Below are 27,724 nucleotides of genomic sequence, written 5' to 3' on the forward strand. Positions count from 1 at the left end.
CGGTTGGCCTTAAGGACCACCGATTCTGCCAAGCACACGCTCGCCCCAACACATGGACCAGGCAGACAAAACATATTTTTAAAATGGGTTTTGAAAAGCAAGTACTCAAAGCTTAAAGTCTCACTTACCTCAAATTCACAATTCAAGCACACTTCCCAATAAATCAAAACTGCCTTCTCGAGTCTCCAGATTGCCTCAAACTACACAAAAACGGATTTAGAATGGTCAAAACCCTTAGGGTAAATCACTTCTATATTTTTAGAGGCTTAAACGGTTAAAGTCAAATTTTAAAGGACGAAAACGCCCTCTGGTCAATGTGTTCAAAACCCGACAAGACATATGTTTTAGGGAAGCTTTCGACAAGACGATTCCAACAATATATAGAAGTCTAAAATTTGATGTTGTTTGCCCCTTCAAATCAATAATTTAGGTTGAAGAACCCAAGGCTAAACTTTCTCAATTCCTCAAAATTTCCCCATGTTTTCACCATAAAAATTCACCCATAATTACATAATAAACTTAAATAAAGGATCAAAGGCATTACCTTGATGATTTGGGTTGAAAATCCTTATTTTTCTCCCCTCTTTTTCTTCCCTTCTTTTCTTTTCTTGCACTGCGTTTCCCTTTTTGCGTTCTATCTCTGTTTTCTGATTTTTGTTCCTCACGTTTAGACCATCAGACTTTAAACTCCTTTTTTTTTTTCCCCCTTGTTGGGCTTGGCCCATTTCTTTCTTTTCCCTTTCTTTTCAATAATACTTAATTCCCTTTTGATAAATTATAAATTAACCCCCCATTAAAATTGGGGTTGTTACATTTTCGATGTGCTAGTAGAGTTGAGCAGCTCTTGCATTGTGTTTCAGTGAAAAAAAAAAAAAGAAAAGTGAAGAAAAAAAATTTAGAACTAGGAGCTAGACTGAACACAAAATAGTAAGGTGTTAATTTAAGACAAAAAATAGCACTAACTTAGAACTAATGGAAGGTTTGGAGTTGTCGTGATGACTACCCTTGTTTACTGGCTGGCATAATAGGGTAGGTGTTGTTGGAAATGAAAGGTTTAAATCATTGTGAAAATGGATGCTGATATCTGGGACAAATATCAGTAGATGGGAGAACAAATGAGTATTGTTAACTCTCAACAATCACAAACAAAGATGAAATAATTTTTAAAGATGACTTATGGGATAAAAGCTCTTAAGAGTTTCTCAGTGTTTTTCCTGAATATCTTAAGTATATGTATAAGGAGAAAAATAGAACTCCTAATGGAAAATTAGTAGTAAATAACAAAATACAATTCTATATGCTAGAGCCTCAAATAAAAATACATATTTCACAAGGAAATGTAGATGTTAGCTTATATGTTCCAAACAACATTTATCTGTCAGGGAGCATGACTAAACAATAAGATATTCATACTTGATTTCTAGGACATGTAGGACTTGAACGTGAAACAGAAATATTTTAGACTAGATCAAAGCTCATTAGCTTGCTCAAATAAAATGTGAGTAAGTACTAAGGATATTAACAACATTTATGACTACGGAAGCAAAAGTCTGTACACTTTCGATGATTTTAAGAAAATAAAAAAGTGAGGACATGAATTTGACACAAAAGAGAAGAATGTCTTTTCCGATGGTGAACGGCTATGCTTTACAAAATGACCCAAATAAAACTTCATATTCTGTTTTTGACTCTTAAGCATCCGTTTTCACTAGTATTTAATTAGTATTCTGATGTATAATTTTCCAAATAAGTAGGACAAGAGTTAAAGGAGGAAAAATCAAAATACAAGAATTAATAGATATTGTTTTTCCTCTAAGTTTGAGAATTAATATACTACATCTTCATTTAAGCAGTTTGATTTCTGTTTACCTCATGCTTGACTGATATATGACACAGATATGGACATGAAGTACAAGAGTTTCCTGGATGAGTGGGAAACAGACTCAAAGGTCAAGTGTGTTTTAGTTGAGAGTAGCTCCCATCGTGCCTTTTCAGCAGGTAACAAGTTAAAAGTCTTTCATCAACCGGATGGATACTGGCTAGTACTTTATTTGGCATATTTGCAGCATCTAGTTCCTTAAGCAGTTTTGTCAGTACATCATTAGTCAATTTGGTAGAGCCTACTATTCGTAGTTACATTGCGTTGTTTGACAGGTTCTAGTAATATTTGTGGGTAACCATTCGTTGCTGATGCAGGAATGGATATTAAAGGGGTTGTTGCTGAAATTCAAAAGGACAAAAGTACACCTCTTGCGCAAAAGGTTTTTCTCACATCATGAGATTTACCCTATAAGTGTACTCAACATGTCATTTTCTTCTGCTCTCTGGTTGGGAACAATTGTTGATTTCTTCTGCTCTGTAGCTTAGTCTTTGTTGTTTGTAGTTTCATTTGATGATATGGTCTTGCTGAGCTGATGATGCCTAACGGAACTGTTAGTGCTTTTACTTGAAGGGGGGTGCTCAAGCTGGTTTAGACCAAAAACCGGCCGTCAGATCTGATTGAGGTCTTTTAGTGTCCCTTAACATGCACAAGATCATAACAAACTGTGGTAGTAGAGGTACATACACTAGCTGTATTTTGAAGAAAAAAAAGAATCAGAATACCAGTGTCTTTTCTAGTTTGGTTCTCAATAAAGCGGTATAAGAAGCACCTTTGTCTATCATGCAGTTGTTAAGAATACCGTGTATATTGTTAGATTCAATTAGGGAGATATTATGTATTATAATCATGTAGCCTTGATTTCTTTCCTTGTTTGGAATAAGTGCTTATACTATTTAACGCCCAATAGCTAGTTAGAATAATCAACTATGTACATTCTTTCATTTCTCTCTCGTGTTCTATTTCACACATGGTATCAAAGCTAGGTTAGGGATAGTCATCGTGTAATTACCAGCGACTTCAGAGAGAGAGAAAGATCATCACTGTGCAATTTTTCGGGATTGAGTGCTGTTTCAGTTGTCCCATATTTTTTGTGAGTGCTGTGCATGAACCAGCACCACCATCAGGTCCATCATCTCCCTGCAACAAAGACCCAGCAAGCTCCGCCGGAGAAGGTGCACTCTGACGTGCCACACAGACAAGATAAGGCGAGATCTGAGTCACACACCGGCGAGTGCATCATTTTTCGGCCAATTTTGAGATGTGTTCCTTTGGTCCTTCTGAAGCCATTCTACAAATTCTGACCACCAATCTAGGGTTCCGGTTTCAGCGTGTTTTCTGGACAAGTCTCACGGTCCAGTGTTATTTCTGAAGTTTTCCCGTACTGTGGAGTTGGCTTGAACTTCTACACCTGTTCTTTCAGCTTTCAGAAATTTCCTTTTTATGGTATTTTTCTGGCCAACAAAATAGTCTGGTGATAATCTGGACCTTTTCTGGAGATTATTTCATGCTTTATTTTGCTGAATTTTTTGTTTATCACATTTGAATATAGTTTTTCACAACATTTGAGCTTTTCTTGAAGAATTTGTGGCTATTACGATTGAAAGTATTGACTTTGAGAAAATGGGTTATGGTGTTTCAAGTAGCCGGATGGCTTCCTTATCAGATTATAACAAGTTTCTTAAGTATAAGGAGGCACGTAAGCAGGCATCTTCACAAATCACACTTCTTGTTCAAACCGGTAATCCTGTAGCTTATGTTTCTCAACTTCCCAACCTTGGACTTTGGGCCATTGATGTAGGAGCCTCAGATCGTATTTCTGGTAGCAAGTCTCTTTTCTCCTGTTTCATATTCTCAATCTCTTCCCATCGTCACATTGGCCAATGGCTAAAAACCCAGGCAACAAGAGTAGGCCAAGTGATCCTATTACCCTCTATGACTTTAAACTCAGTTCTTTATATTCCTGATTGTCCTTTCAATCTCACATTCATTAGTCGCTTGTCTCAATCACTTAATTGCTTATTAACCTTTCTCAACAACTCTGTTGGATTACATGATCACAGTACAGGACAGATCATTGGTAATGGACGTGAATCAAATGGACTTTACTACCTTAACTCTTTAAGGTCACCAGCGACCTGTCCTGTTACCAATTCTCCAGAGTTACTTCATAGACGGTTAGGACATCTCAATCTATCTAAGCTACAGAAAATTGTGCCTGGCTTATCTCACATGTCATCTTTAGACTGTCGTCATGTCAATCTCGGTAATTCGACTTGTTCTTCCTTCCCTGTCGTTCTGATATTCGAGTAGCGTTTCCTTTCACTTTAGTCCATTCAGATATTTGGGGTCATAGCCGAGTCAGTTCTATTCTTGGATTCTGTTACTTTGTCAGCTTCATTGATGATTATTCAAGGTGCTCTTGGATTTTCTTAATGAAAAATCGTTCTTAGTTGTTTCCTATCTTCTATACATTTTGTGCTGAAGTACAGACTTAGTTTGGGGGGTTCCCATTCACACTTTTTGTAGCGATAATGCACCAGAATATTTCTTCTAGGTATCAGCAATTTATGCAGTCTAGTGGGACTGGGATTATTCATCAAACATCCCGTCCTTACACCTCAACAAAATTGCGTAGTTGAGAGGAAGAATAGGTATCTCATTGAGACAGCTCGCACCTACCTATACAATGACATGTTCCATTAAGTTCTTGGGGAATGTGGTTCTCATAGCATGTCATTTGATTAATCATATGCCTTCCTCCGTTGTCCAAAATCAGGTTCCTCACATGGTTTTATCCCACATTCACTGTTGTACTCTCTTCTCCTCATGTATTAGGAGCACATGTTTTGTTCATAACTTAATCCCCGGGAAAAGATAAATTAGCTCCTCGCCTCTCAAATGTGTGTTTCTTGGTTATTCTTGTCTTTAGAAATGATATCGCTGCTACTCCACCTGATTTGGGAAGAATTTGTGTGAAATGGAAGAGTGTCTGCTGATCTATTAATAATTCAAATAATATAGCTCATCAAGTTAATTTCATTCACTATGGAGACAAATGGTGTAGGTAGATTCAAAACTTTTTAAGATATAGGCTTTCATCAATCATCACTGGCAATTCACATCAATATAGATTGTTCACCAAGAATCTACAACTATCTAGCATAGATGAATCTTGAAGAAACTTGAACTTAACTGGCAGTACGCTGGCTTGGCTACCATAAGACATTCGGAAGTTCCTCCTCGATGTTGTACCTATAATAATAATGTGAGCCATTTGATAATTGTGCATTCTTCAAGTACTAGTAGTTGGTGCTCTGTGTTAGTTCATGGTACTGTTCAAGCTGATAGTTTGTGAATGCAGAATATGCTTTTTCTCCTTTGAAATGTTTTTCCTTTTTAAAACTTGTGGGCTTTTCTTTTAGCATGTATACTTGGAGTTGATAGTTGCAGTTAATCATGCTCAACTTGATTATGTTCTTAAAATATTCTCTTAGAAAAAGGTTTTTAATTTATAACCCTTCGTTTTACATATGCATGTGGCGCTGATAGTATGTGTACATGCGTCCTATGTAAAGAGGGGAAACTCATGCTCTTCCTCAGACACACACATCCATCTGTGACCTCTTTAACACCATACTGAGTCTGTGACTTGCTCTGCTGTTGTTCTTCCACCGGTCGTAACACCAGATATCAGTTATGCAAGCCTCTGTGTGATGCATTAATATGTTAATAAATGGATATATTTGAAGTGAACACTGCAGCTCGATTTGTTAGTAGGCCTTTCAGATAACTGAAATGAGTTCCTTCTTTATGTACAGGCATTCACAGCAGAATATTCTCTGATTTGCAAAATATTTGAGTACAAAAAGCCTTACATCAGCTTCATGGATGGCATAACAATGGGCTTTGGCATTGGCTTATCAGGTCATGGTAGCTACAGGCTTATCACAGAGGTATTTTCCCTCCTTGTATGGAGGAGTACCCATTGTCGCAACTATGGTCTTATTTATACCTCTTATTATTGTTTCAGAGGACTGTTCTAGCTATGCCAGAAAATGGAATCGGGTTGTTTCCAGATGTTGGTTTTTCTTATATAGCTGCACATAGTCCTGGCGAAGGGGCAGTTGGTATGCGTTCTCTCTTTCTTCTGAGGAAATTGCATTAATGAAAGATAAATTATAACAGAGGTGAAGTTTTAGCAACACCTATTACTATTGGAGGGCTTTGCGGTAGGTGAAAAAATGCTTCTCTATTTGGAAATGTGCCAAAAAACTCCTCTTTCCATCTCTCCTTTTAGCTCACCAGCAAATGACTTATCCGATGAAGTTCCCTTTTCAGCTTAGTTATGGATTGAAGAGTCTTTTATTTCTGGTGACAAATCATTTGATTAATAGATATTAGCATGGTTTATGATAGATGATTTGTACTTGTCGAATGAGTAGAAGATTCACAAGGTCCTTGAAGCTTCTACTGGCACTGGAAACAAATGCAGAAATGGGGTAGGAAGATAAAGGCGTACACATTCATAGTTTTCCCGAACTTTAACAACTATAGGCGGCATGTGAGAAAGAAACTCTACTAGGCGAAAAAAATCTGCAGTAATAATAATCTTACCGGAAATGCTGTTATTGATAATGAGGAGCAGGAATGGCTACAAAGACAATTCGAAGAGGAGGAAGTTCTTAGTTGTATCAAATTATGTGCTAGTGACAAGGCTCCTGGACCTGATGGGTTTACAATGAGCTTTTATCAAACTTTTTGGGATTTGCTGAAAGTTAATATCATGGGGACCCTTCAACATTTCCACCAGCATCAGGTTTTCGAAAAGAGCTTTAATGCTACCTATGTGGCTTTAATCCCCAAGAAGAATGGTGCAGCTGAACTCAGAGATTTCAGACAAATAAGTCTCATAAGTGGTATTTACAAAATAATTGCTAAGGTATTAGCAGAAAGACTTAAAAAGGTGGTGCATAAGCTAGTCAACAAACACTAGATGACATTTATTAAAGGGAGGCAAATTATGGATGCAGCACTCATAGCAAGTGAATGTGTGGACTCAAAAATGAGAACTGTAGGACTTGGCATCATATGCAAGCTAGACATTGAAAAGGCTTATGACCTTGTTAATTGGGATTATCTTCTGAGTATATTGAGGAAAATGGGGTTTGGAGCAAGATGGTTGAAGCGGATGGGCTTCTGTATCAAAACTGTCAGGTTCTCTATATTTGTGAATGGAGAACCTGTGGGTTTTTTTCCTTCTGAAAGAGGACTCATGCAAGGTGATCCTCTTTCACCTTTCCTATTCATCATTGCCATGGAAGCACTCAATGGTATGGTAAGATTAGCTATGCAAAAGAGATGGTTGAAGGGTTTTCAAGTAAGCACCACACAGGAGGAAAATGTGGAAATTTGTCATCTACTCTATGCAGATGACACTATCATCTTTTGTGATCCAGAAGCAACTCAAATCAGTTTTATAAGAATGATACTTGTAATCTTTGAAGCTACTTTTGGGCTGAAGGTCAACTGGAGGAAGAGCAGCATTTTCCCTATTCAAGAAGTGACTCAAATAGAAGGACTAGCTGGGATTCTAGGTTGCAAGATTGACCAACTACCAACAACATACTTAGGCATGCCCTTGGGTTACAAGCACAAAGAGGTGGGCATCTGGGATGGGATTATAGAGAAAACAGAAACGAAGCTCTCAAAATGGAAGTCTCAATACCTTTCCCTTGGAGGTAGACTGACCTTGATAAATGCAGTGTTAGATTCATTACCCACTTATGTGATGTCTTTGTTCCCTATTCCAGCGGGGTTGGTGGACAAACTAGATAAGCTCAGGAGAGACTTTCTTTGGAATGGGAATAGGGAAAGTAAGGATATTCATTTGGTGAATTGGGATGAGGTTCAGCTTGATAAGAAAGTAGGGGTTCTTGGTGTTAGAAATCTGAAACTTCACAATAATAGCTTATTGATGAAGTGGTTATGGAGATATGTGAATGAAGATCAAGCTTTGTGGAAGGATGTAATCAGAAATAAGTATGGTCAGACAAATCAGTGGTGCACTGATGAGGTGGTCAGTACTTATAGTGTTTCAGTTTGGAGGACTATAAGAAACTTGTGGGCAAGTCTAAATGAACATATAATTTGTAAGGTGGGTGATGGCACTAAGGTACTATTTTCGAAGGAAGTCTGGATTGGGCAAGCTCCTTTGATGAACGCTTCTCCTGATCTATTTACCATTTGCAGCATCCCTGATACTACTGTGGCAGAGTCCTGGACTCCACAAGGGTGGAATATTTGTTTCAGAAGAAATTTGAATATTGGGAAATTGGCAGGGTGGCTGAGCTCTTGAAGGAAGTTGATAAGTTTAAAGGGACTTCTCCAACTCCAGATGTAATCAACTGGAAACATCACAGTGATGGGAGTTTCTCAGTCAGAAGAATACACAAGTTGGAAGTGCTGGAGCAACCAGGAGGAAGAACAGGTCCATGGACAAAGGTGTGGAAAAGTTTGGTATCATCCAAAATCAAGTGCTTCACTTGGCTTGTGACCAGAAAAACCTTTCTCACCCATGAAGTCTTACAGAAGAGGGGAATGCAATTGGTCTCTAGATGCTATTTCTGCAATGAGACTGTAGAAACAAACAGTCATTTGTTTCTGCACTGTAGAGTGACAGCCCATCTTTGGTCACTGTTCTTCAGCCTCACTTGAAACAGTTGGACCATGCCAGAACAGACAGGTGATTTACTAAGTTGCTGGATTAGAAGAGGAGGAAGCAAATCTCAAAAGAAATGGTGGAGAGTTTCATCATGCATCTGGTGGAGAATTTGGAAGGAGAGGAACGGGAGGTGCTTTGAGGATAAATTTAATACTCTGCAGAAAATTAAGTGGGACTGTATTGCAAATTTTCATTTTTGGTGTAAAGAAGCAAATGTAAAGGGAGCAGAACAGTTGGTAGACTTTTTAGGAAGCATGTAAATAGTTTTTATCTTACTGCTCCTTGTGGATAACTTTTTGGAGGTCTCCAGCATTAAGGAATACAATTTACCAGTTTTCAAAAAATTCCAGAAGATGAATACGATTGGAGATATACAGGAACATTGCAGAGAAGATTCTAAGATCTCTGAGTAAGGCGATGTTACCTTCTCAAAAAAAAAAAAAGATCTCTGAGTAAGGCGTTGTAACGACCCAAAATCCCATTTTTTCCGTGAGGGCACCTAAGCCAAGTCTTGTTGGAAATCTTATGGAAAATACTTGATCACGAACACTGTACTGAATTCTTGAACAATCTCATAGCTTGAGGCGTGTCAATTAAGATACTGTCCTTAAGGATATTTCACCCGATATGGGTGTATCCCCCAGGATTGAACAAGCTCTTCTAGTACAAAACTAGGAGCCAGAATCTAACAAAGATTTCAATAATATTATAAAATCCAACAAAAGGAAAATGAAGAGTGAGAATTTGTTTGTGTTCTATCTCCCAAAAGAGGAGTACAAGTATATATATAGGTGAGAAGGGCTCAGATGATCACAATCAAAGTTTAAGGTCAGAGAGTATGCTACAATGGTAATGGAGGATTAATGGCCAAGAATTAATGCCAATAAATAAAGGATAATAGTTAATGGCAATAGGGAATCAATTCAATTGCCATAATCAGCCATTAAGACTAGTCAATATGAAATATTTGTTACAAGATATAGACGTTAGGAATTTTCAAAGATTATTATTTTTGAGATATTCTATTTTTTTTCAACAATCCCCCACTGTCTCAAAAAGAATAATAAGGAATAGAATGAAAGAAGAAATTTTGCTGGGTTTTCACATATGAGTACAATGCGCCGAGTCTGGTGTCTCTTAGAATATGAACCAAACCTAGATAAAACAAGATTGAACTTACAGAACAATTGGTGAAGTTTAGAACTTCTATGAACCAAGATTTTTTTTTTTTTTTGATGAAGTGATAAATTGCATTAGAAAGGCATCAAGAAGATGCAGAGTTACAAAACATCTAACTGTTAGCTTCAGGACATAACTACATGAAGCTGAAACTAAGCAAAAACCTATAGAAACAGTCAAAATGTGCCACCAAGACCACTGCTAAGTCAGTGTTAGGGAGCTAACAAAATCCAAAAAGTTATCAACACTGTTTACAGGGGAATGAAAATGCCAACTAAACAGACTAAGTAGACATCCAACCTTTATAATACTTGTAGGAGTTGAATTCCATCAAAACATCTGCTGTTCCTTTCCTTCCATATACACCAAAATATTGCTGTTGGGATCATTCTCCAGATCCTTTTGATGGTTTCGTCAACTCTCCAAAATATCCAGCTTTCATAGGCATCTTTGATGGAGTGGGGCATGACCCATTTTTTTTTTTTTTTTTTTTTTTTAAGGGCATGACCCATTGAATGCCAAACAGAGAGAAAAATAAGTGCCAAAGGGAAGCTGTTACAGGACAATGCAGAAAGAGGTGGTTGACAGATTCATTATCCTATAGGCAAAAGAGGCAGCAGTTAACATGGATGATGCCTCTCTTTCTGTTGTCCAAGTGAAGCAACTAACTTTTAAGGGTTGTCTGGTCTTCCAAACATGTTTCCAAGGCCAAGCATCAAGAATTCCATTATGAGAGCATCCCCGTATGTAGCATTCTTTCACAGTGTACATTCCCTTCTTAGAAATCCCCCATAGGATCCTATCCTGGGAGGTATTATCCAGATTGCATTCTTCCAATGCCCCTAAGAAGATGAGTAAATCATTGACTTCCCAATCCCGTAGGTTTCTTCTGAAAATTGGACTCCATGTGTTGCTGTCTCTGTATTGAGCAAAGTTTGCGTCCTTATTGCTAGCTATCTGAAAAAGCCTTAGGAAGGAAGCCTTCAATGTAGTGTTCCCAAGCCATAAGTCTTTCCAAAATTTGACATTATGTCTATTGCCAGCTTTGAAGGAAACCTTCTGAGAAAATTCATCAAGTAGGCTACAAATGTGTTTCCAGACCCCAACTCCATGTGGTTCCCTGCTTCTTTTGGGGTACCAGTGGTTTTGGGCATCATATTTGGCAACAATGATGTCCTTCCAGTAACCTGCCTCAGGTTGGCTAAACCTCCATAGCCATTTCATTAGTAAGCTTTTGTTAAGAAGCTTCAAATTTCTGATCCCCAAGCCTCCCTGAGATTTAGGAAGAGTCACTCTTTTCCATTTAACCAGAGAAAACTTATGAGATTGACCGTTTCTTTCCCATAGGAATCTTCTTCTGAGGCTGTCTATCTGCTTTATGACTGAACTTGGCATAGGAAATAGAGACATAATATAGGTGGGGATGCTATCAAAGACACTGTTGATTAAAGTAAGTCTGCCACCTAAAGACAGATATTGAATTTGCCATATTGCGAGCCTTTTCTCCATTCTTTCGATAACACTGTTCCATATATCAATTGATTTGTATTTAGCACCTAATGGTAGACCCAATTAGGTAGTGGGGAGCTAAGTTACTCGGACTCTTCACTTTCGGTGCTGCACCCGTGTCGACACGACATGGGTATGAGTGTGGGTGTGAGATCCGTACCCGATCTAGTCAACCGCTTTTGGGTACTTTGACCAAAATCAACGGAGAAAATCCGGACAGATCCAATGATTTTTATAATCAAAACAAAAGCTGAGATGGACTTAAAGAAAATGGAATACCTTGTATATTGAAATTTCTATGTCACTCCTTTCCTTATCTCCTTCCGGGATTCTCCTCTTGATCAATATTTTCTCCTCATGTTTTTCACATAATATCTCATAATTTAGGTTTTATAGTTCTATTTTTAGATATTTCAATTATTTTTAGCTGAATCCCCGCACCCGTATCCATACCTGGATCCGTATCCCCGAATCTTAGAATTTAGATCATGAAGGATCCGATCTCTAGATCCGCACCCGTATCGGACACCCGCACCCGAGTCCGAGTAACTTAGGTGGGGAGAGAGCCAATATTGCAGCTGAGGATATCTGCTAACTCTTCTAAATTGGGGACTTCATTTACTAGATAAATGTTGCTTTTTAGCATATTGATATGTAAGCCAGATATAGACTCAAAAACCATTAGAGTGATGTTGAGATTGTGAACTTGGTGACTGTCTGCTCCACAAAAACTCAAAGTATCATCTGCATAGAGCAAATGAGAGACAGTGATAACAGTGGAGGGATTCCTGCTGACCTGGAACCCCTGAATCTATTGAAGCTCTTTAGCCTTTGCCAACATTTGAGTAAGCCCCTCCATTGCCAAAATAAACAAAAAGGGAGAGAGAGGGTCTCCCTGCCTGGGGCCCTTTACAGGAGAAAAAAAACCTCACTGGACTTCTATTAACCACTTTTCGCATTTTATTTTTTGCCCCTGACGGGAGCATATTCTGTGCATTTTCAACGTGTGTCTCCTCTCTCTCCCCCTTTTCTTCTCCAACGGTAAGTTTAGCAGCCCCCACCCTTCCACCCCCCCCCCCCCCCCCCCCGCGCATGCCACCCCTCTCTCCTGGTAGCGAACCCCCATCAGGTATGCCTCCCTCTCTCCTATTCCGCCGGCGAACACCGACGGCAGGCTATTTTTTCGGCCAGATCTGTCTCTTTTCTCTCCTCTCCTCATTTTCTTTGCCTTTTGCTTCTTGTCTTCGCGTTTCTGCAGCCGGAAACCTCTCGTCAGTAGGTTTTCGGCCAGGTCAAAAGGTTCCGGCGGTGAACAGTAACTCCGGGAGTGAACAGTACTCCGACGGCGAACAGGTTTTTTATATTTCTTTTATTTTTATATTTTCCACCTGGAGTTGCTACCTCTGGTGGCGCATATCAATTCTTGTGTCTTTTAGCCTTGTTAAATCTTGCCTGCCACGCATTCTTGACTCTTGACGTTACATTCTTGCCTTTATTCATCTAGCTTATAGTGCTATCTTTATTGTCGTAGCAACCTGACTTGCCTGTAGTCTCGTGCTAACTATTGATTCCTGTTTATTTTAGATAACTCTTTGATTTTCTTATATTTGCCTTAGTGGCTTTTGTGGGCGATGGTAGACTAGGGTCATGTTCTCGGTCGGGGACGGGAGCTAGGGCTAGGGGGGTAAGTGGGTTCAGGGAGCGTCTAGGTTGAGAGTAGGGTCTTGGAACATTGGAACTTTGTCGGGGAAGTCCATAGAGCTAGTTAAGATTCTTAAGAAGAGGAAGATTAATATAGCTTGCGTCCAAGAGACCAAATGGGTAGGATCTAAAGCTAAGGATGTGGACGGGTATAAGTTGTGGTTCTCGGGTAAGTCGACATATAGGAATGGGGTAGGCATTTTAGTAGATAGTGAGCTTAGGGACCAGGTCGTAGAGGTTAGGAGGGTCAATGACCGGATGATGGCGATTAAGTTAGTCGTGGGAGGGTTTACCTTGAATATTATTAGTGCTTACACGCCACAAGCAGGCTTGGACGAGGAGGAGAAGAGGAGCTTTTGGGAGGATTTGGACGAAGTGGTGGGAGGTATACCGCTCACCGAGAAGTTATTCATAGGAGGAGATTTCAATGGACACATCGGGTCAACCTTGGAGGGTTATGAAGATGAACATGGAGGTTTTGGCTTCGGAGTCAAGAATGGAGGTGGAGTCTTACTTCTGAATTTCGCTAAAGCTTTTGGATTGGTGGTAGCCAACTCGAGTTTCCCAAAGAGCGAGCAACACTTGGAAACCTTTCGCAGTTCGACGGCTGCGACGCAGATAGACTTTTTACTCCTTAGAAAAGAGGATAAAGGTCTTTGTAAAGATTGCAAGGTCATTCCGAGTGACAACCTTACGACCCAGCATAAGTTTTTGGTGATGGATTTAGAGATTATAAGGAAGAAGAAAAAGAGGGTCGTGGATGATCGACAAAGGATCTAGTGGGGAAGTCTGACTTTGTTGAGTGCCCAGGAGATGGGGGAGAAGTTGAAAGCTATGGGGGCTTGGGAGAGTAGGGGGGACGCGAGCAGTATGTGGGATAGGACGGCGAGCTGCATTAGGGAAGCAGCTAGAGATGTTCTGGGAGTCTCGAGAGGTCGCCGTGGTGGGCATTGAGGGGATTGGTGGTGGAATGGAGAAGTCCAAGGGAAGGTGGAAGCAAAGAAGGTGGCGTACGTGAAGTTGGTAGACAACAAAGATGATGAGGAGAAACGGGCTAATAGGGAAAGGTATAAGATTGCGAGAAAGGAAGTGAAGTTGGCAGTTTCGGCGGCAAAAACGACAACTTTTAAACGCCTATATGCAGAACTAGAGGACAAAGGTAGGGATAAGAAGTTGTTCAGGCTAGCCAAGGCGAGGGAGAGAAAGGCACGAGACTTGGATCAAGTAAAGTGCGTCAAGGACGAGGATGAAAAAGTATTTGTGGAGGAAGCTCTCATTAGACGGAGGTGGCAGTCCTACTTCCATAAACTCTCGAATGAGAAAGGTGACAGAGACATTGTGTTGGGGGATTTGGAGTACTCTGAGAGGCGTCGCGATTTTGGGTATTGTAGGAGTATAAAGGTGGAGGAGGTTAAGGGTGCTGTTCGTAGGATGCGCAGGGGAAGAGCTATCGGGCCTGACGAGATCCCTGGGGAGTTTTGGAAGAGTACAGGAAGGGCAGGTTTGGAGTGGTTGATTAGGTTGTTTAATGTTATTTTTAAGACGATGAAGATTCTTGAGGAATGGAGGTGGAGTATGATGGTTCCTTTGTACAAGAACAAGGGTGATATTCAAAGTTGCAACAACTATAGAGGGATCAAGCTGCTAAGTTACACTATGAAAGTGTGGGAAAGGGTGGTGGAGATGAGGGTGAGAAGAGGCGTGTCCATTTCAGAGAACCAGTTCGGATTCATGCCGGGGCGCTCGACTACAGAAGCCATTCATCTTGTGAGGAGACTAGTGGAGTAGTATAGGGAGAGGAAGAAAGACTTGCACATGATTTTCATCGACCTAGAAAAGGCCTACGACAAAGTGCCTAGAGAGGTTTTATGGAGATGCTTGGAGGCTAGAGGTGTACCTGTAGCGTACATTAGGGCGATCAAGGACATGTATGAGGGAGCTAAGACCAGGGTAAGGACAGTGGGAGGTGACTCGGAGCACTTCGCAGTGGAGATGGGGTTGCACCGGGGATCAACTCTTAGCCTATTTTTATTTGCCTTAGTGATGGATTGTTTGACGCGACAAATCCAAGGTTAGGTGCCATGGTGTATGTTATTCGTGGATGATATAGTCTTGATTGACGAGACACGCAGCGGAGTGGACGCTAAGCTGGAGGTTTGGAGACAAACTCTGGAGTCTAAAGGGTTCAACTTGAGTAGGACCAAGACAGAGTACATGGAGTGTAAGTTCAGTGACGTGACCAATGAGGCTGGTGTGGAAGTGACGCTTGGTACCCAGGCCATCCAAAAGAAAGGAAGCTTCAAATATCTTGGGTCTATTATACAAGGAAATGGGGATATTGACGGTGATGTCTCACATCGTATTGGTGTAGGGTAGATGAAATGGACCTGCCTTTAAGTTTTGGTGGCACCTTCTTGTCACATAGCACTCCTGAAGCGAGCCTCCATTTCATCTTTTTTTGAGACTTAAAGGCACCAAAACTTAAAGGCAGGTTCTACAAAGTGGTTGTGAGACAGACTTTGTTGTACGGGGCAGAGTGTTGGGCAGTCAAGAACTCTCAAGTCCAAAAGATGAAAGTTGCGGAAATGAGAATGTTGCGATGGATGTGTAGGCATACCAGACGAGATAGGATTAGGAATGAAGATATTCGAGATAAGGTGGGAGTGGCATCAGTGGAGGACAAGATGCAGAAAGCGAGACTGAGATGGTTTGGGCATGTGAGGAGGAAAGACACAGATGCCTCAGTGCAGAGGTGTGAGGTTAGCTATGGATGGTTTCAGAAGAGGTAGAGGTAGGCCGAAGAAGTATTGGAGAGAGGTGCTTAGATAGGACATGGCGCAGTTCTAGTTTACCGAGGACATGACCTTAGATAGGAGGTTATGGAGGACTCAGATTAGGGTAGCTAGTAGGTAGTCGCAGTTTTGATATATAGTCTATTGTCATTTGATGCTTCCTACTATGTGTTGTTTCTTGTACTTCAATTATCTTATTTATCTGTGGTAGCTTGTGCTTCCTTTTCTCAGACTGCTCTATCATGACTTGTTCGCTTTCTTTAGTTTCATTTTCATTTTGCTTTGAACTGCTTGTGCTTATCTGACCTTTTCTTATGTTTTCTTTTGAGACGAGGGTCTTCCGGAAACAGCCTCCCTATCTTCCGAGATAGAGGTAAGGTCTGCGTACACTTTACCCTCCCCAGACCCCACATTGTGGGATTTCACTGGGTATGTTGTTGTTGTTGTTGGACTGCTATTAACCAACATAGAGAATTTTACAGTTGAAATACGGAAATATATCCATTTTATCCATCTATTCCCAAACCCTATTTTTTTCAAAATATCAATTAAGTAAGCCCAATTTAATTGATCAAACGCCTTTTCTATGTCCAGCTTGCATAGAATGCCAGTTCCCCCACTTTTAAGCTTCCAATCAAGAACTTCATTGGCAATCATGGATGCGATTTGCCTATTTTTCATGAAAGCACTTTGCTGGCCAGAAACCAATTTGCTCACCACCTTTTTCAATCTTTCAGCTAGAACCTTAGCCACCAGTTTGTAAACACTGCCTATCAAGCTGATAGGTCTAAAATCTCTAAGCTCTAAAGCTCCCTTCTTCTTAGGGATGAGAGCAATGAAAGCAGCATTGCAGGACCTCACCATCTGACAGTTCTGATGAAAATAGTTGAAAGCACACATCATATCATCCTTGATAAAGCTCCATGATTTATGAAAGAAAGCCATGGCGAACCCATCCGGCCCTGGGGCTTTGTCTGGGGCAGAGGACTTAAGGGTAGAGGACTTAAGGGTAGCAGAAACCTCAAGTTCATTAAAGGGAATTTCTAGTTCAACTATCTCCTCATTGTTAAGAGTGGCGAAGGCCTCAAAGTCAACTGAGGGCCTCTATGTTTCTGTCTCTTTGTATAGTTTCTGGTAGTAATCCAGAATGCCTTCCTTGATCAACCCCTTTTCATCAGTTACGTTCTCCCCTATCTTCAATTTATCAATGTTGTTGTCTCTTTTGTGTGAGTTAGCCATTCTCTGAAAGAATTTTGTGTTCTTGTCACCCTCTTTCAACCATAGACATCTAGACTTTTGTCTCCAGGAGACTTCTTCCGCAATTGCTATCTGTTTCAATTCTAATTTCAGGCTTAGTGACTTCGATTTCTCATCAGGGGTGTGAATTCTGAGCTCTGCAATCTGCTCTAGTATCTCCAGTTCTACTAAAGCCTTGCTCCTTTGAGTTTCAATTTTGCCAAAGACGTCCCTGTTCCATCTTGTAATGTCGTTCGGGTTCCTTAGTTTTTGTGTGAACATAAAATCTGGGGTGCCCATAACTGTATAAGAGTTCCACCAATCTTTCACCATATCCATGAAACCATCAGATTGTAACCACATGTTCTCAAATTTAAAATATGAAGGTGATCATTCCCAGTCCCCACTTTCTAGAATAATTGGCTTATGATCCGAGAACACCCTGGGCATGGCGTGTTGCTTAATGGCTTTGAATGCTTCACTCCATTCAGGGGAGATTAAAAACCTGTCAATTCTTGAGGCTTGGGGAAGCTGCTCCCCTCTTGACCAGGTGTACTGTGCTCCTTGTAGTGGAAGGTCGATTAACTCCAAATCTAGGATGATGTTTGAGAAGCCTCTCATGGCCTTGGATCTACTGGTGCAGTTGAGTCTTTCCTCTTCGAATCTGCATACATTAAAATCTCCACCAATCACCCACATGTCTGACCAAAGGCCCCTGATTGCTAAAGGCCCCTGATTGCTGCTAATTCATACCATAAATCAATCCTCTCAGTGTTTGAGTGAGGACCATAAACTCCAGTGAATACCCATTTGAAGTCCTCTGTTAGACTTTCCAATCTGCAAGAAAGAGAGAAGGCCCCAGCTTGAGTGTCAACACAATTCCAGACTCTTTTGTCCCACTTGATTAAGATACCTCCTTTGGTGCTAATTGCTTTGAGTTCAGCCCAAGATAGCCACCTGTTTCCCCATATTTGACTGATTAAAGAAGTGTTCCATTCCTCTATTTTGGTTTCCTGTAGACATATGATATCCACCCCCCATTTGTGAATAAGAGATTTCAAGGTGCTTCTCTTGTTCTTATCGTTTAGTCCCTGTACATTCCATGAAAGAGTTTTGACTCTCATCTGGAATGAGCTTTGTGAGACCTGCCCCTTTCCTTTTTCCCACTGCCTTCCGTAAGCCCCAAGCCAATTTCTTGGGCTCTGTATCTGCTTTGTTTTTACTTTTTTTCTGTTCCCCTGTTTTCTGTTTCTGATCTTGAACTTGAAGTTTCTTCCTCTCCTCCATTCTTAGAATAATATCAAAGATTTCATGTTCGAATCCTGAGATATTCACCCCTAATGCTTTACATGCTTTCATCATTATCAACTTTGACCACTTGGATGTTTCCACCACTGTAGGAGTGTCGATTGTGAGCATGCTCAATTTACCATCATCATACCTTGACAAAGGAAGGTAATTGTTGAGAGAATAAGGGGATAAGCCAGAATCTATATCACTGGGTGGAATTGAGTAAGAGAGGTGCTCTGAAATCGAATTGCATGGAGAGTATGAGGGGTTGATTGGGTCTGCTTCGCCATCTGCTTCAAGAGAAGAGATTGCCCCATCAACAATATCCAAATAAATGTTGGATTCAAATTCCTCAGCAATAGGGTCGAAGAAATTAGCATTGTAGGATGTAGAAGGTTTGGAGACGCATGGGTCCAGTTTGGAGCCTGCAACTCTCTAGTAATTAAAAGACTTCTTGTTGTGGTTTCTTCTGTTTGGGCCCTTAGAATACCCTTAGAATAATAACCTTTATTTGAGCCCACTGCTGCTTTCCCTTTTAATGTTCTGCCCCTAAAAATATTTGCTTATTTATGGGCTGGCCCATTTAAAACTAAAACCCCAGATCTGATTTCTTTTCTTGCAATTGTGTGCACGTGAGCTGCGTGTGCTACTTTAATATTGTCAACGCGTGGTTTAGCATGAGACACGTACTCTGTCACCTTCTGTTTCGCAGCTTTATGCAGCGGTGGATTTTGTCCAGCGGGTAAAGGCTTCGACCGGATTTCCGACATAATCGATAGATCGAACATCCAGCACTCGATTTCAAATTTCAAACTTGCCGGAATCTTCCTCCCGGAGTTTTGATGCTGATTCGAGCACAAAAAATGTATGTTCTGTGCTTTGTGTCTTCATCTAATCCAACAAAGCCACCGCAGAGCTCCCCTATTCGTTTGAAAGTTTCTGGCGTCCAAGCATTCAAAGGAACACCAAAAACTTTTATCCAAATATTTTCTAATGTGTTCTCTGATTGTGGGTTGTTGATCTCCGGTGTCCCTCATGAGAGAGATAGGCGTCTCCCGCTCCAAAACCAATCTCCTGATTTAACTCGCATAGCCTCTTGCCTTGAGGGAAGCTCAAAAAGAAATTGATTGTGGTCCATGGGAATCACCTTGAAGCCAGTAGTGACTTTCCATCTATATATAAACCATTTATGAATTGTTTCTGTATTAGGGTTGTGGTGGAAAGTCATTGAAGGTGCCAACTAGGCTTCTAGAGAGGGGGTGAGACTCTGCCGTTGAACTCCTGTTGAGGGAATAGGGAGCTTCTGGCCAGCTTTTTATGTTAGCTGCTGCATAGTATGACTTTTTCAATGGGCCTGGTGGATGGATTAAACTTGGTGATCTGTATTTCTCCAAAGGATCTTCTCTGCTAAGTCTATCCATCCGCAGTTGTAACTTATCTCCGGTATGATCACTGCTGATTTGGATGCCCCTTGCCAGACTTCTATGCGAGTGAATCTTCCGTAGACATTGTAGTTCTGATATACTCTGTATAAGTATTGTTGTTACTTCCTTCCCCACCTTTTGTATAGATTCCCCTTCCTTTTCGTAGCTTGTATGAGAGCTTAGCATACCCATCCGAGGTTGTGAATGTCCATGGTAACCTTGCTTGTAAATCTTCTGCCCCTTTCGATTAAAGAAAACCAACTGTATTGATCGTCCCCTATGTTGTTGAGTTCAAATGATTTGTCCCCAGTGATAAAATAAAGTTTATCTCCCATTTTAGCAGTTTTCCGGTGGTCAAGAGTCATCGGAGAGATAGTCCCACAGGCCAGAGGCCTTAGTGACTTACCTCGGGAATAGTGTCTGGGAGCATATTTACACTATAAGGACTGTTACTTTTGCTTGTACTTCTATGAACCAAGAATTCTTTTGTAAGTCTAGAGTCTTATTTTATCACATTATACTTGCACAATCATTGTCGTTATCGCGGTTTTGCGCTAAGAGGCCATGCGCGTGTCTTGGTATTCGTGAGTGCTCTAAAAATCCGTCACAATTTCATAGAAGCGGTACCACTCCACACTCATATAGGTCCACCCATCAAGTGTATTCTGCAGAGCAATACACCACCTATAAAGGATATGGTAATGGATTAAGAGTTTATAACAGCCTCACTTTGCCTTGCAGAACTACACTATATTCACACACCATAGGAAGAAATATAATTTTATAGTGCACACGTGATCAACTAATGACTTGTTATTACCCATAGGAATCTAATTCATGGGATCACCAATCACATAGGTTGGGCTACCATCATTGTTGATCTTCTCATTGACTAAAAATCTCATTCCCCTCGATGTTTCGTATAGTCTGTGAATTGATCAGATTCACCTCCGACTTCACATAATTTACATAAATGGTTTCATCTCACAGCAATTGCTTTATCACATTATGTCTCAAATGAATTTATTTTATTGCCATTGAAAAAATTATTTTTTAACTAAGCTAGTGTTGCTTGGCAGCCACAATAGAAAGACACGTTGATTTTATCTCAACCTCATTACTAGCCAACTCCTAACCACAAACTCAAAATTCATTATGGTCTATTTGGCTGATTTTCATATTATTACACTCCCACAAAGGATAAACACATAACGATTAATGGATTTTGAGATCCACTTTAGCATCATTGTGCCCCTCTAGTACAACAACAAATTCACTATATTTTGTACCATAATTGTGTACCTCTAAATAATTGTGTACAAATAATTTTTCCTTCAAAATCGTGTAGCATAACATTAATAAGACTCCCCCACACTTTTAAATATTTCAATCTAAAAAATAAGTTTTCCACAATTCAAAAGAGATTTTCCCACTTTTTTCACACCGTTCAAAGCAAAAATCTATAATCCAAAAAATGAACATCTAATGGTAAAAGAACGTTCTCATATTAACGTATAATAAAAGCCTTTCAAAGACTATTCAAATAATCAAACGTTAGCACAATTGAATTCCAATACTTTTTCACCACAAAATTCAAAGTTAAGATTTAACGTCCGTTACAAACAAGCACTAAACAGACATTGAAATAAATATAATATAGAGACTATTAATTGACACAATATTTGTATTCAAGTCTCATAATGAACAATTATAATGGATAACAAAGATCTTGCAAAATTAACGTCAAGAATATTTAAAATTAATTAACATAGTAATGAATCATTAAAATAATAAATTTTTCTCCTCAACATAAGATAAACTTTAACTTGCATGTTTCAATATAAGAAAAACTAACATATCAAAGTCTATCATGCCTTAGATCATATGAATTAGTTAAATAACAAAATACTAACATTTCATCTTGAAAATTATCAAGCACAAACAAATCATAATTACAGTATGCATCGCCCACAAAAATGTTATTTTTGATAACATCATATCAAACTCAAATAAAACATTCACACAGCTTTTTCTAATAATCACATAACACTCAAATTGATTCACGTATATATTAGAAACATGTACCACCTCAGTTAACACTAATGTTTTTTAAGATTTTAAGAAGAATTTTTTCATTCCAAGAACTTGAGTAGTTCTAAAATCACCATCATAAATAAATCATTCTTCTTCTTCTTCAACTGATTGGGTGTAGGACACAAAATTAATTTAGCTAGCACAAATATGATTATTGGCATCAAAGTTTAACACCCAATCTCTTCACATTAGCCCAAGCCACAAGATCCGCTTGAGAAATAACCACAACGATTATACCATCCGCTTAGTCAAATTTATTTTTGCTTATCGGGATTATCATTTCTCTGAATCTTCTTCTACATTTAAGAATATGATGGCTTCATTTGCCCACACAAAATAAATTATTTCCATTAAAATTTGATCTCAAATAAATAGCTCATAGTTGTATGAAGAAAGATCAATTCACCAAAATGACCAAGAGACATGCAAAGATTATTTTTAGATCATTAGGTACTTCCACAAAAATACAATATACCATCGTCTTCGATTATAATTTTGTTATCACAAAAATCTCAATATTGTGAGGTCTAAAATTTGATAAACACTTCCTTACTTTTTAAATGCCTCAACCATAAAGGTGATTATTATCAAATATATTCAGCTAGCACTCCATTCTTCAAATAAATAGATAAAGAGACCTCAAAACTATTTTTAAAATCACAAACTTCATTCATCACATACACGGTGCCCAGGCAACAACTAATGCTTCTTTGTTTGTAAAACTTAACCCCTTTGCATACTAATTCCATTTATTAAAACGGAGAAATTATAGTATTGTTACATACCTCATTAACATAACTGAAAAGTTACTTCATCAACCTTTGTATTCCAATTTCCAGCCATGCCTGCTACATTGTTGCTTATCTCACCCTTTTGATTCACATTGTAAACCGTATTCTCCGTAAAATTACCAGGTGAAATATCCTTAAGATTGTTGGAAATCTTACGGAAAATACTTGATTACGATCACTGTACTGAATTCTTGAACAATCTCATAGCTTGGGGCGTGTCAATTAAGACACTGTCATTAAGGATATTTCGCCCGATATGGGTGTATCCCCCAGGATTGAACAAGCTCTTCTAGTACAAAATTAAGAGCTAGAATCTAACAAAGATTTCAATAATATTATAAAATCCAGCAAAAGGAAAATGAAGAGTGAAAGAATTTGTCTGTGTTCTATCTCCCAAAAGAGGAGTAGTACAAGTATATATATAGGTGAGAAGGGCTCAGATGATCACAATCAAAGTTTAAGGTCAGAGAGTATGCTACAACGGTAATGGAGGATTAATGACCAAGAATTAATACCAATAAATAAAGGATAATAGTTAATGGCAATACGGAATCAATTCAATTGCCATAATCAGCCATTAAGACTAGTCAATATGAAATATTTGTTACAAGATATAGACGTTAGGAATGTTAGGAATTTTCAAAGATTGTTATTTTTGAGATATTCTATTATTTTTTTCAACAAGTCTTAAGCGAACCCCAAATCAATACAAGTCCAAAATAAGCGTAAAGTAAATGCGGAAGGTAAAGAAATACAACCCAAGGTACTTAATAGTCTTAATAACCTTAATAGAAATATGTGTAAGTCCAAAATGCTCCCCAAAAACTGGAAGTCACAAGTACAGAGCTACTAATCCGAATACAGGTCTGAATAATACATAAATACTATTTGAAGTAGTGAAAGACAGAAAATAAGGATAAGGAGTCTGGCGCCGTGGAACCATCATCGGCTCACCCTAAACTCCAAGAGAACGCTCTAAAGGATCTACAAGCCTCGATCTCCACTCGTGCCAGGATCCGAACCTGCAAACAAAAGGTGCAGCAAGTGTAGAGTGAGTATGGGAAGCACGTGTACGCAGCAGCATCATTGACTGACCCTAAACTATAGTGATGACAAAGGTTGATATTTCCGATGCTCCTCTTCTTGCTTAGTTAGTCTCAAATTCACAGTTTATAAGCATTCAACAAACAAAGAAGGTTTCCATAACTCAATCAGTTCATTCCTTTCTAAGTCTAAGTATAGTCATAAAGATTCAGTCTTTTCATCAATTACGACAAGTATAGTTATAAAGGTCCCATCTTTATATCAATTCAGACAAGTATAAAGATCCCATCTTTCCATCATACTTCACACATATGGCATGAAATCAAGTGAAACAATCATAGATGGCATTAGATGTAAAGGAATGTATGCAATGCAAGTGAGTGATATGAAATGCAATGGCCATATGTACCGGTGTAACACGCTCCTGCAGTAGGTTTCACGTGACCCATGGGGGACTCATAAAGTCCATATACCCACCTGGAATACCAGATCTCCTAGATCACATCGGGTCCCAGCCAATAGGCCATAATATCATTCCGTCCATGTACCATATCCAGTATCCGGCCTTCCAGACCCCTTTCTCGTATTTCATCTATCAACTTCCAATAGGATTAAGAAAGTAGAGAAAAGACATCATCCCCCCCCCCCCCCCCCCCCCCTAAAAAAATAAGACCACTCTCACAATGTGAGGTGTAGTACACTCGCGCCACGTCATTGCCACATTGTTGCCATGTATTTTTTTGTTTTTCTTTTATTATTTTTTCTCTTTCTTCTTCTTTCTCCCTTTTCTTTTTCTTCTTCTTTCTCCTCATCCTGACCACACTTGTAGCAACCACCACCACCGCCGTCGCCACCACCACCACCATAACCACCGCCTCCTTAAATCAACCCAATTGAAAAATTCCATCTTTGTCAAAAAATTTCTTTTATTAATCATATTTCCACGTTAATTAATTCCTAATAAATAATTAAAATTCATAAATCACATTTTTTCCAACATTAACTTCCACCCACCTGCCCCCACCCACCACCCTTCCCTTTCTTCTTCTTCAACCCCCCCACCCCCCGCGCCACACACTAGTCCATTTGAAGGGCAATTCGTGCAATTTCTTCATTATTGAACATTGCAATTTCTTCATTACTCAAACTCAAGAAAAACCCATCAACCAAATAACTTATTTAATCAATATTTTACAGTTCCAATTGTCAAAGATAATAACCTATTTTCAATAGAAAAAAAAGGAAACCCATTAAGAGAATTAGGATGGAACCTTACGGGTATTGAATAAAAACTTGGAGAAATTGGGGTTTAGAAACTCAGTAGAGGGAGGCAAGGATGGTGGGAGGGATTTTATTTTTAAAGCCGAATTGATGGTAATGATGGTGTTGTGAAGATGGGCGGTGACGGGGTGGCTTAAGGGTGGAGATGGGTTGGTTTTGGGGTGAAAGAGATGGTGGTTTGTTGGTCGGGGTTAATGGGCGAGGGTAGCGGTGCAGTGGTGGTGTGACGGAGATCAGTGGGTGAAGGTGGTGGTGGGTCACGGTGACGATGGGGTTTAGGGGGTGGTCAGACGGTGGGTCAATGATGATGTGGTTGTTTTTAGGTGGGTGACGGCGTCGGGCGTGGCAACGAGGGAGGGGGATCGGGGATTGTGAAGGAGGAGGTTGAAACAATGGGGAAGATGGAGAGGAGGGGTGGGTTGGGGTGGGGGGTTGTTATTTTTAATTTTTTTAATTGTATAATAATATATATATATATATATATATATATATATATATATATATATATATATATCAATGGGTCCACCTTTTTGTATTCTTCACTCTCTTAATTTTTTTTGTTTTTTTTTGCCACGTCAGCATTTGGGGTTGTATGTAATTGAGATGAAAGTTCTCTAGGGGGGTATTTAAACGCTCATAAAGTTAAATGCTAAACTGAGTTTTCGTGCCAAGTTCGGGAGGGAAATTATGTCTTTTCTCAAGAAAGTATGAAGTGGATATGCGTACACCATGCAAAAGCATAACATCAATACAATATCAAGTATATATGTCTTTTTCATAATTTAGACAAGATGTAGAGTGATGAATGTAAATCAAGTAAATAATCACCAGTATTCAATCAACTATGGCCATCTTAGCCCAAATAAGCAACAACCATACCAACCTAATGGATTTATCCACCATCTTCATGGCCCGATGGCTAAACACATAATCTCTTTCACTTCGCATAATTCTTTCGTATTTAGTTACCCATACAAGTACACCAGTACCCGTACAAGTGCTCGTCACTTCACGAGTACGGGACCCCCAATTCCCCATTACAACCCTTAATTACATTAACCAATACAACACTATATAAAGGGTCTAGTAAGTCTTAACTTGCCTGAATCCGAATCCGAAGAGTCACTCCGCGGCCTTTCCATTCCTATGAGCTTTCGAATAAGCCCAATCTATTCAAATACGGTATCAACATAAGAATACGAGTCTATCGATACCTATATTGCCATAAGAATATGAGTTTATCGAGAACTTTTGATAGCAAAAAGGAATCTGTAATTAGTTTGAAGCACAAATGCATTTCTTTACTCTTTTTTTTGGTGCAACATGGCTATAGCTTTCCTCTGTAAATTCTTGCCAGCAATTTTGCTGCTTATCAATACAAAATACCCTTTACCAAATAAAAATAAAAAAAAACCTATCCCAAACCCCGAAGGTCAAAATCGTAATTTCAGTTTAAAATCGGGTTCAATATTGTCAAAATTACTCTATGAAGTTATACGAATCCAACGATACCCATATTGCTATACTTAGTCCAGAACCCAAAAAGGTAACCCTGAGCCCCGAAGGGCAAAACTGAAATTTAGGCTTAAATTCATCTTACCCATAGTCTAATTAGTCAAGATCCTAAAAATCATGAAGTTCTAACCACAAATGAATCCTCAATTTCATAAATCCTAATAAAACCTATTTCCCTTGAAACCCTTATTTTACTACTTAAAAAACATGGAATGAATCATAAATTAATGGAAGAGATCATTAATATTCACTTGGATTAAGGTTAGGAACTTAACTCAATGAAGAACCTTGGAAATATCACTTGAAATCTCTCTAATCCGAGCTCTATAGCTTCTAAAATGGGTTTGTGAAAGTTAAACTCGAATTGGGGATTTAAGAATCTAGCCAGGCATATTTTGGCCTTCGCGACCGCGAGAACCACCCGTCACGATCAAGAGGCACTTAACCCGACCTGACCCGGATTTGCTCTGCACGATTGTGACCTGGCCCACCGCGATCGTGACCCGCTCCCTTCCCTTTCATTGCGGTCGTGTGACCCTCATCGCGATCGCGATGAAGGAAACCAGAACCAGCTGAACCATATTTTTCTGGTTTTCCCGAAATTTCGATTCAATACTCGAAACTCATTCAAAATCCCCCGGACAGAAACCAAGTATCCATTTCAGTTATAAATCACGCTACGAAGTCGCTCGCGCACTAGGAAATTCCAAAAGAGGTCATCTTGACCCGGTGTTGACTAAGGTCAGCTACAAAACATCAAAAACTCATGTTTCCAACTGAAGACCTAAAACACACTCGAACGCCTCGGGACCTGAACCCAAGGCTCGACTATGTCAAAAATCACGTGCCGGACCTAATGGAATCGACAAAATTTTGAAATGACGCATTTACCCCCGATGTTGACTTTGGTCAAACATCTTCATTTCTTTAACTTAGAGAACTCCATTTTCACTAAAACCAACCCAAAACTCGCCCGATTTCCTCGGGAACCGCACCACCCATACTCGCAAGTCATAAATACCGAAATGAAACTACGCGAAGGATATTTTGGGAAAAATATAAGGCAAGCAGCTCAAAACGACTAAGCCAGTCGTTATAGGCGTCAAATCCCAGATTCTATATTGTTACAAACCAATCCAAGTGATACATTGAAGCTGCACAGATCATCTGATTGCGTACTGTATCCACAGACCCTTGCTCATGAATTACAAGGAGTGCCAAAGGGGGAGTTTAGGAGTGAACTTCTTTCAAAATGTCTCATTCGG

The 27,724-nt window shown here is 39.5% G+C and overlaps 1 protein-coding gene across 1 annotated transcript in view; it reads left to right on the forward strand.

Annotated features, from left to right (window-relative positions):
* Window positions 1-27,724, forward strand: part of LOC132603486 (3-hydroxyisobutyryl-CoA hydrolase-like protein 3, mitochondrial) — a 43,490-nt gene that overhangs the window by 5,717 nt on the left and 10,049 nt on the right. Inside the window, exons 2-5 of the mRNA XM_060316585.1 lie at window positions 1,897-1,998; window positions 2,197-2,261; window positions 5,701-5,835; window positions 5,913-6,009. Of these exons, the coding sequence (XP_060172568.1) occupies window positions 1,897-1,998; window positions 2,197-2,261; window positions 5,701-5,835; window positions 5,913-6,009 (399 nt within the window). The remainder of the gene's footprint in view (window positions 1-1,896; window positions 1,999-2,196; window positions 2,262-5,700; window positions 5,836-5,912; window positions 6,010-27,724) is intronic.

Source organism: Lycium barbarum, chromosome 7 (genome assembly GCF_019175385.1).
Source record: "Lycium barbarum isolate Lr01 chromosome 7, ASM1917538v2, whole genome shotgun sequence".
Taxonomy (NCBI): domain Eukaryota; kingdom Viridiplantae; phylum Streptophyta; class Magnoliopsida; order Solanales; family Solanaceae; genus Lycium; species Lycium barbarum.